The sequence below is a fragment of the Chenopodium quinoa genome, unplaced genomic scaffold, assembly GCF_001683475.1.
Source record: "Chenopodium quinoa cultivar QQ74 unplaced genomic scaffold, ASM168347v1, whole genome shotgun sequence".
In the NCBI taxonomy this organism is placed as follows: domain Eukaryota; kingdom Viridiplantae; phylum Streptophyta; class Magnoliopsida; order Caryophyllales; family Amaranthaceae; genus Chenopodium; species Chenopodium quinoa.
In genome coordinates, this window is record NW_018743212.1 from 3,567,497 (window position 1) to 3,578,193 (window position 10,697).

General features: G+C 36.1%; 1 protein-coding gene and 1 non-coding gene across 2 annotated transcripts; both read right to left on the reverse strand.

The window, feature by feature from the left end:
• Window positions 1–2,377: 2,377 nt before the first annotated feature.
• TRNAQ-UUG lies at window positions 2,378–2,449 on the reverse strand. The gene has a single exon. It is a non-coding gene; the product is annotated as a tRNA-Gln (tRNA).
• A 1,277-nt stretch (window positions 2,450–3,726) lies between these two features.
• Window positions 3,727–10,326, reverse strand: LOC110734473 (activator of 90 kDa heat shock protein ATPase homolog). The gene is made up of 3 exons (XM_021914636.1): window positions 9,156–10,326; window positions 4,191–4,270; window positions 3,727–4,098 (listed from the first exon to the last, which is right to left on the reverse strand). Exons 1-3 carry the CDS (start codon window positions 10,041–10,043, stop codon window positions 4,005–4,007), a joined length of 1,062 nt encoding a protein of 353 aa, XP_021770328.1. The 5' UTR covers window positions 10,044–10,326; the 3' UTR covers window positions 3,727–4,004.
• Between the last annotated feature and the right edge of the window lie 371 nt (window positions 10,327–10,697).

Genomic DNA, 10,697 nt, shown 5'->3' on the forward strand with positions numbered 1-10,697 from the left:
AAAAATAGGGAAGTAGGGTCGAATCCACAGGGAAACAACATTCTTTTATTCCTAATTTATTATTATAATCTAAATTATCAAGAAACAAATAAGGTTTGAATGAATTAATCTAAGGGAATAACCAATAATAAAAATCCTAGGGTCACAGGTTCACCAATAATTAATACTCCGGGATAAAATATAACAATCAAGAATTAATATTTCAAACATAACATGATTAACAGGCTCTCGCAATTTATTAATCAACATAGATCTAACAGGCTCTCGCAATTTACTAGATCAAAGTTCCTATTGAAAATAGCCTTTAATATCAAATTAACATATGCTCGATTCATCAATTCAATATTACTATACTCTTACAATCATATCACATCTGCTCGATTCATAATCCAATTGTAAGGAATTAAAACAATTCAATAAGAAATTATTATGCAATATCAATAATCAACCAACACAATTTATCCCTTCATATTAATTATGGATCCCCCTAGAACCCTAGAAATTAACTACTCTCACATAATTAAATCTAAACTAATCAAAGCATATAAAGAAAACATGATTCAAATCAAAGCACAAAATAACAAAGCAATAAATAAAGCGATAAAGACGAGAAATAATACCAAATGAAGGAAATGTGAAATTGCACTAAAAGGGGAAAACTTGAGTTCAACAATAATCTTTTTCTAAAATCTCTCTCAAATTTTAAGAATGAAAATTATAATGTAAAAGCGTAGCTAATTTAGCTTACAAAAAGTGTTTAAATACTAAACCCAAAAATAACTAAAACGACAGGTCCTAAACTCCCCAGGAAAAACACGTGCCCGATCGGGCTCGCCTATTTTCTCAAACTGCCTTTCTGGGCATTCGCCCGATCGGGCCCGGTCCTTTTTCTTCTTTTCCTTTGGCCTCTAAACACTTGTGGCCCAATTCCTCTTCCTTGGTCCATTACTTGGACCAATTCCACGAACCAAGCCCTTAGTCACCGAAATAATCGGTCTTGGGCTATGAAAGACGATCATGTATGTGAAAATAATCTTCGATTTCTCGTAGTGGCCGGAAAACCATAGAAATTACCGACAAATCCAGTAAATTCCTACAAAACAAATGACAACTCTACAAAATACTCGAAACCACACATTAGTACTAAAAATAGCCCCGAAGAGCACAAATATGCATAAAAATGACCGTGGGACGGGGGATAATTTATAGTATATAAAACACACATATCACCTCCACACCTACAACACCAACCTAAACAACAACAACCTCTTCACGGCGGCAGCAACCCACCACGCAACACCGGCCGAGCTCCGTCGACCAGGGCCTAAACGACAACAACCTTTTCATGACGGCAGCAGCCCACCACGCAACACCGGCGAGGCTCCGTCGATAAGGGCAAGCGCGAGATAGACGCCACCACCGTCGGAGATGTTCTCAACGTGGTGGAGACATCTGTCGGAGATGTCCCTTCCACAGTAGAGACATCTCCTTCAGATGTCTCCACCACGTGGAGGACATCTGTTGTAGATGTTCTTCCATTGGTAAAGACATCTGTCGGAGATGTCCTTACCACGGTAGAGACATCTCCTACAGATGTCCACCGATATTTCTTTAAAAAAAAATTTAAAATTCGTTTTTTTTTTTAAAATATTTCGAAAATAATTAGTCAAAATTAATGTTTTGCATCTAATTCGAATTTTCATAATTAGTCAAAATTAATAATTTTGCATCTAAAATGTGTCGTCCTTAATTTGGTTTAATTTTGCATAATTATGCGTTCATCAAACTGGTGGTGGTGGTGGTGGTGGTGGCAGTGTAGGTATTGTGGTGTGGTGGTATGAACTTGTGGTTTGAAGGCAAGTATGGGTGAGGATGTAATAACATTTGAAAGTAAGGGTATGAAGGTAATTAACATTGTCAGCTTGAGTATTTTTATTTCGTCAAATAGCACTTGAGTATTTTTATTTCGTCAAATAGCAATTCAGAAAAAAAAAATTAATAATAAAAAAAAAAAAAAAAAAAAGTCTATGTCCCTACCACATTAAAGACATCTCCTACAGATGTCCACCGATATTTCTTTAAAAAAAATTTAAATTCGTTTTTTTTTAAATCTTTCGAAATAATTAGTCAATTAGTCAAAATTAATGTTTTGCATCTAATTCGAATTTTCATAATTAGTCAAAATTAATAATTTTGCATCTAATATGTGTCGTCCTTAATTTGGTTTAATTTTGCATAATTATGCGTTCATCAAAGTGGCGGTGTGGTGGTGGTGGTGGTGGCATTGGTATGAAGGTAATTAACATTGTTAGCTTGAGTATTTTTATTTCGTCAAATAGCAATTCAGAAAAAGAAAAAGAAAAAAAAAATTCTAAAGAGGTCCTACCGGGAGTCGAACCCAGGTCGCTGGATTCAAAGTCCAGAGTGCTAACCACTACACCATAGAACCTTTGAATGGTAATTTTCTTCTCTATATAATATAAATACGTATTACTTAATATTACTTATATTTTTAAAATATTAACTACTACTACGTACTTTTTGACACTACTTGTAACTTTGTTCCTAATTATCAATGTCATTATTACTTATATAAATCATGGTTTATATAAATTTTTAATATTAACTATATTAGCGGCACTTTTTATTACCATAAAAGAAATAAAGCAAAACTAATTAGATAAAAAAGAACAAAGCGGCACTTGTATTTATATAAAAATCTTAACTCTTGAAACATCATTCCTTGCTTATTTTTTCTTAGTACTTGAATTTATCTAGGATCATACATTCGTATTTGGCTCTAAAACGTAAGCCAAACCATTATCGTGTGAAATCCTTCTAGAATAATATTTGCATAGACTTAAAGAATTTAGTTGCCTTGTAGGGATTGAATATAATTCCAAAATACTTCCTCCATCTTTTTTTTTTTTTTTTTTTTTTGTGACACTACTCTTTACGATCTTCAAATGCACATGTTTTTTTACCACTAATATTTTCAAGCACCTGCCGCAAGGAGAGGAGGCCCCTAGTCAACCTCCCGAGGACGGGGAACCGAAAGCTTCAACTGTAGTTCACTTGCGGCATCTAGAAGGACTATAATGAAGAGGACGACAAACCCACAAATGATCTACTAAAGGGTATCAGAGATGATTGGTTCGAATCCAATCCGATGACCTTAGTACAAATACGAAAGACAAAAGGAGGGGATTTGCTCTTCCAATCTTGGTTTATTTAAAAATTCATTTCAAGACAAATCTAACACCACCCCTATAATATGATCTTAATCTTGTAATACGGTAGTATATTTCATAGTCAAAGTTCTTACACGTTAACCACCAAAGTCAATATGTAACAATACAAAATGTAAGGAGAGTAACAAAAATGTAGTTTAAGTACAAAAATGTAGCTTAAGTTTATTGGGGAATACTGAACACATCAAACCACAATCTCTTTTGTTGGGACACTTAAATAGTTGGCACAAGGTATACAATCCGTTTCAGTTTCAACAGCTGGACATTTACATTTGAGCATAGCTTGTTAGGACAAAAGGATTGCTAACTAGGCAGCAAAAACATCAGCTCCCTCCCTTTTATTATGCTCAATAGTTATAAGTCAAAATAATTCAGATGCCCAATTATCAGGGTGTAGACTAATAACAAACACAAAGAAAATGGAAGAAAAGATGCTCATTGATCAGGGTTTATGTAGTAGTTAAGCTAACAAACATGAGGAAACTGAGAGCAATGGACTGCATCAAATCAGAAAAACAAAACCAACAAAAATCAGAAGAGAAGAGCCTCTTCATTACTTCAAAACTTCTGAAAATAACCACTGTTACATGATACTATGACAGATGGAGACACAATATTGTCCACGATACTTTCATGATCATCTGAAAATTAGTCCAGCCACTTCAACAAATAACATTCATGGCTAAACAACAAGGAATATATCAATTAGTGCGTTACACTTGAAATGGCAAAGGAATATTTTTAGTTGAGTGGTCAAAGTCCAAAGCCAAAGATAGCTCGAATCCTTTGGAAGATCAGATCTCGCCAGCCTCTCTCTGTGTTTTCCACCACAGTTTCATTCCCATATCTGCATCAGATAGAAAGCATACCAATAATCTATCAAGAACCAGAAGGCATCATATGTACAACATATAAGACAAATCCTAAACTACAACCAACCTGTCTTCCTCGGGAACATCAGTCTGAACCAACTTAACCACAGTGACACCAGATTCTGGCTCCTCAAATGTCAGCTTCACCTGGATACACCAATTATTATGAGATCAATGGAAAGACTACATCAATCAAAAATTAAATGTACGGTGTAAAATATAAATTCATTAATAAGATAATAGTATTACAACAGAACCTCATTGCAGAAGTTCTCGCACTGCTAGCTTGTTCATCAACATGCTAAATGGCAAGAATGGGCAAAATGCTACAATATTATAATACTTGGTACTGCAAAATCCTCTCCACCCACCCCCCCCCCCCAACAACAACAAAACTAGTAATTACACCGTATACAAAAAAGCATTAAAGTGCAGTTTCACACATATTAATGTATACTCTATTTAGTAGTTCAAAATTTAGTCCATCTCAAACTTTCACAATCACGTTAATCTGTTTTTAAGATCCCAACAGCTATCAGTAAAGATACTCTATTATATACGTCAATTATTGTAATCGCAATAAAATTCATAATCATAATCTACATAGGGTGAAATAAGGCAACACCTTCTTCAACATCCTAAATTTATAGGGGCTTTGGGTATCAAAAATATTGACTTTCAATCAATTTTACCAACGGAACAGGCTTGAAGTTTAGCTTTAAACCCACTTATCTTGCTATTGGGATGGACAAGTGGGTCTATAAGAGCATGTATTCTCAGACTATTAGATCTCTTGTGGTCGTGTGATTTATAGGATCGTGTCAGTTTGGCTTATGCAATGAGTTAATGTCAGATTTGCAATAAATGGATCAGTGAAAGTGTATGTTACTCGGACTCTTCATTTCACCTCACGTACCCATGTCGGACTCTCGACACTCGGACATGGGTATGACACTCGGACACTTCACTTTTAGTTCAAAACCATGGAAATTTTTCACAAAATAGCCGAGTCGAACACTTGGACGCGTACCCGTGTCCGACATGGGTACCCGAGTCCAAGTAACATGTGTGATGTTTCTTTGATTATCTCATTGAGAAGGATACTAAGAATTATTTATAGCTCAAAATATCTCGTAACTCTCTAGTCCAGCAAATGACTTCAATGCTTTGCCATTGTCAAAGGATGATTCTTTCTTTGTCAAAACTGTTTATGCTTGCTTAGTGATTCTTCACTGCCCCATTCTCCTTAGCATCAGGTGTAGAATTAATTTTCTATACATTTGTTTTGCAAGATACGGAGTATTTTAGAGCCCAGATATGGATAGAATAATTAACCAGGAATCTGAAATCTCGACCGTGGAAAATTTTCAGATCCATTTCCAATAAGAAATAAGAATCAAAATTTTGCTATCTGTCTTATCATAAAAAGAAACTATTTGGTTAAAGTTCAGCTAATCAGCTATCTCATCATCATTTTTTTTTTTTTTTTTTTTTAATTTTGGGGGATAATAATCTAATCACCTTTATTTCCATCTGTGCCATCTTCTTAGTCTGTTCTAAAAGCAGCCAGTTAATCGACTTCTTTTAGTGATAAAAGGATCCCCCATAGTATAAATACGATCTATTCAGCTTAAACCCCTCTATCCTTAAAAAAGATGAGCATTGCTGGAATGCTATTGCAATTTCTAGTAATCTCAGTAAAAAAGGGTACAGCTACATCAGACCTTATATAAACTGTCATTCACTCGTGTTTTCCCCCTATTTTCCAAAGATTTTGAAGCGTATCTCCTTGCAAAGGTTTTCTTTCGTTCCCTTTTGACTTAATGAATTGTGCTTAGCCGATCTAATGTACATAGGTTGTCATAGATAATTAATGATACACGGCAGAAAATAGGTCAGTGTACGTTCCTATTTTGATCTATATATATGGGCTAGCATGGAATGGAATTTTATAGAGGGGGTAAATTTCCAATTACATAATCTTGACTTGTGAAATTTAAAATTACATAGTCTTCCTATTCTCTAGTTTCAGGTCAGTTTGAAACATCTTCTCAGATCTCATGCTTCCCCTTCAGGTTTACAAAGAACTAATCTTGGCAGGTCACTTTTGGTATTCTAGATAGTACTTGGAATAAGGTCTTTCTCCGAGCCAAGTAATTTTGGGCATCTGTACTAGTCAAGAGGTTTCAGGCATCCACTCAGTTCTCAGGCTTTACACTTTGAAGTTACCAAAGAGTTAAGCTTGGCAGGTCACTTTATGATATTCAAATTTCAAAATACTGCTTGGGATAAGGTCTTTCTCTGGCACAAGTGGTTTAATGTATCCGTATAGTCAAGGGGTTCCAGGGAGGAGGAGAATATTCTTATGCTTCAGGAGTTGTACAGGGCACATGCTTAAATGTATGAATGGTTTGAAAGGGCTAATGTGTTCACACTTAGCACTGACTCATTATGATGATTTCTATCTCCGCAAGGTGCCCTTCTGAACCAATTTCAATCAAGAGTACAAATTCAAGCTGTTTCTGCATATGGTCTTAAGTTTGTAAGGTCAACAAGTCTTAAGGTTCATTTTGATCATGTAACGGCAGTGCCCTGTAGGAAGAGGTTCATTTACGTTTCAATATCTTAAAATTCTACTCTTGTTATGAAAGAGGTAACAATATAAAAGACTAGACTCTAGGTATAAGTCTTCCACAAATCACTAATTTATTATTGGTCAGATATCAGTGACGGAATTAAACATTTAGCTCTGGTTTTCCAGCAAAGTGTATACTTAAAACACTTTTAAGAATCAGTTTTCAATGTGCCATAAGATTATATGAAATACTTAGTTTCAAATTCCACTCAGAAATTCAGAATATAAAAGCATACAATTGAAAGTCTTCCCTTGATATGAATGTACTAGTATAAAACTATAAATGTACTCCAAGGAAAATGAAATTCCCACACACACAAAAAAGAAAGGGTCGGTCCTTTACACACCACCTCTATGCCCTCCCTCAGCCCCTCAGACGATGAACTCTCTGTCCTTTAAATGGATAAAAGCCATTTGACTGAGCAAACCTACCCTCTGACAAGGGGCAAAAACCAGAGACCCTTATCATTAAGTTGGATACAATTTCAGGTAAGGAGGAGAGTGGAGGGAAGGGGGGGAGAAATCCAACTCCTTTATTTAGATAAAAGAGAAAAAGAAGGAATGGGAACGGAAACTACCCCCTTATATCATCATCCCCTTCAATATCCTCAAATCCCATGAAAACATCTGCAATTTCCCAATAATAATACCCAGAAAATACCCAAATTTTGGAATAAAAAATTAAAAAGGGATTAATCTTCATCTCAGATTACTTCTCTACTGTCCATATTTTCTATCTCTTAATTTCTTCATCACTCTCCCCAATTTAATTCCCCTTTCTTTTCCCTCAACTTTGAAACCCTAATTTCCTAATTCAATCACTTTCCATGCTAACTCCACCAGTGGGTTTCCCGCTGCCAGTCCCAACTGGATAAAGAAGGAGGATTACGGTAGACCAGTGACGGCTAGTGTAAAACTTTGTCACATCGCTTGACATAAGCCACAATGATTGAGAGTAGTACTAGGATGGGTGACCTCATGAGAAGTCCTCGTGTTAGTTCATGTATGGAATTAAGGTGTTCAAGCAGAAGAAGAAGAATCACTTTCCATGCTACACTATTATTCGTAATACATAAATAGATTCAGTTATTTAAATAATGAAATTTGAGGGTAATAATGGCGGAATTAGGAAACAACAGTGGAGTTTTCGACACTGGTGAGCAATGCAACGGAAGAAGGAATTGGTGGAGTCTGATATGTCTGATTATGAGAAGACGATTAAGTTTACTAGTATTTTCTTTCCAAATTTGAAATATTTTATTCTTAAACAATTAATGAAAATTTTCCTTCTATTTCCTTCCCCTCCATTCCCCTCACCCTCTACAATTATTATCCATACTATAGACACTGTCCTCTCCCTTTCCCTTCTTTCTTTTCCCTCTCTTTCCTTATATCCAAACAAGGTGCAATACAAAGTATATCTAATAATGTAAAAAAGCTTAACTTACATGTGAAGATACAATATTAACACACATGTAAAAAGCATAATTGTAAACCAATACCTGATATAACTTAATTGGAGTCAGAGGTAGCAAAAATTCAGGCAACTAGTTGACATGTAAAATATTCCAAAATATTAAGAACCAAGCAACGCAATGTAATTTCCCCTCAATGCGGGAAAACTATCAACTACCGATGGCCCCTTAAGTTACCTTATTTTTTCTCCACTAATTGCCTAAGTAGACTTACTCATCTCATTACTATAAGCCTTTTGGATTAATTTGACTACAACTCAAACTATATATTGAGTAATTAGATTCAATGCCTCCGGAAAATCTAGTTAAGAACAACAGATCAACAGAACAAGAACTTGAACTTAAAGAAGCACCTTTCTCCTGCTCCTTATGATCTGTAACTCCTTTACTCAAAGCCGGTAACTATTCTTGTATTATGGTGGTCTTTTCTTAAAAAATATGCCAATTAACCAAGTGAATACCTCAAACTTTTGCACAAGCAACTACAACTCCTCTTCCTCAACTCCAAAACTTTAGGCAAATACAAGTGACCTACTTAATTAAATAAATAAATAAAATAAATAAATAAATAAAACACCCTCTCTATCTACCAGAACTTGGTTAATATGATCAAACAACGAAGACAAACTCATATCAAACGTGTACATATCCGAAGTCCTAATCAATACCTTACACTATACATTCCAAACAGCCATTTCAAAACCCATGTCAAGATTTTAAGCAAAATCCAACAAAAAAAAACATTTCCAATCAACACAGATGAACATCACAAGTTCACAACAAATCAAATGCCATGAAAATCAAGCCTCATCAATAAACAGCAACAAAATACAATCAAACAATTCAAATCATCAACATAGGAATAATAAGATAACCCAAAAGAACATAATTCAAAAATATAACAAAAAAGAAATGAAATTACCGTAGAGAAAACACCATCAGGCCAATTCCCAAACCTCCATTTCTGAACAATCAACTTCCCTTCCTTCAATTCAACATTAGTCCCAGTAACCGAGCCGTCGAAAATACTAAACTCTCCTCCAACCTCCCTACTAATCTTAGCATTACTCTGCGTAAAACCCTTCCACCTATTCTCATCCATCAATATCTCATACAAATCAACCGCCCTACACCTAAACCTCTCACTCAATTTCACCGTCCTAAACCCTTTCTTCTCCTCACTCTTCTTCACCTCCTTCTTCGGTGCCGCCACAACCGGTGTCGAACCTGCCCCGGCTTTCGAACCCTCACCTTCCCCTGCCCCCGCCTTCGGTGCCACCTTCTTCACCTCAAGCTCCTCCTTACACGGCCCACCTCTCGCCATACTCTCCACATACTCCCTCACCTTCTCCAGCACCACCGGCTTACCCTTCGCAATAAACGCCTCTTTAATCCTCCTCCCAACAACCCCATCATCGTCGAAACTGATCTTAACCTCGGGATCCTCATCCGCATTCTCATCGGAGATATACGGAATCTCGATTTTACCGACTGATTTTGAAACACAAACTCCTGAATCGTCCCTCGCCTCGCCCTCCCATGAAAGGGTAAGGGCGAGCTCGTACCCGGGGATAATCTTCCCCTTTCGGATGTTCACATACGCTTCACCTTCAAGCTTATCGAGCTTTGTGATCTTCACAAACAGGTTTCCTTCCCCGGATAAAACTGTGAGGTTGGAGAGAGAATCTGAGAGTTTGTTTCTAGACCATTCGAGACAATCTGTTTCAGCCCAGTGCCAATTGTGGACGTTGGTTCCGTCTGGTCTGTCTTCTACTATCCAACGCTTGTCTCCTTCGCCGTATTTCGCCATTGTTGCAGAGAAGTAGGTTGAAGAGAGAAAGTGATGGTTTTTAGAGAGAGAAAGAAGGGGGAGTGAGAATTGGGGCGGAGGCGAAGAAAAGAAAAAGGGAGTGCGTATGTGTGGAATGGGGTGGGGATCTGGAGGGTTCTGATTTACAGAACAGTCTACAATGTTGGTGATTTTTTTTTTTTTTTATTTGAAATAAATAGAAGTAGTACTATGGTAAGATGGTTCTTAAATTAAGGTCTTATTTGGTTGACAACATAAAATGAGTAAAGTGGAATTTTATGGAATTTAATTAATTAAGGAGTTGTTTGATTGACATAAAAAAATAAAAATGAGAGAAGTAGAAATTCATGGGAATTTCATTTTCCCACAAAACAAGAGAAGTAAATTACCTAGCCCCCCCTAAATCAATCAAAATTTATGGGATTTCAATTCCCACATTGCCAGCCAAACAAATTTAGGAAATTCCTAGGAATTTCATTAGGGAAATAACTTTCCATGAAATGCAATTTCCTGTGGGAATTAAATTCCCATGTCAACTAAACAAGGCCTAAGAAGTTTGATTTAGAAATGTCTGGAATTATCAAGATAGATACTAAGTTTGTGTAGTGAAAAAAAAATTCTAAAGTGTAGAGTAATTAACATTCGTGATTCGAC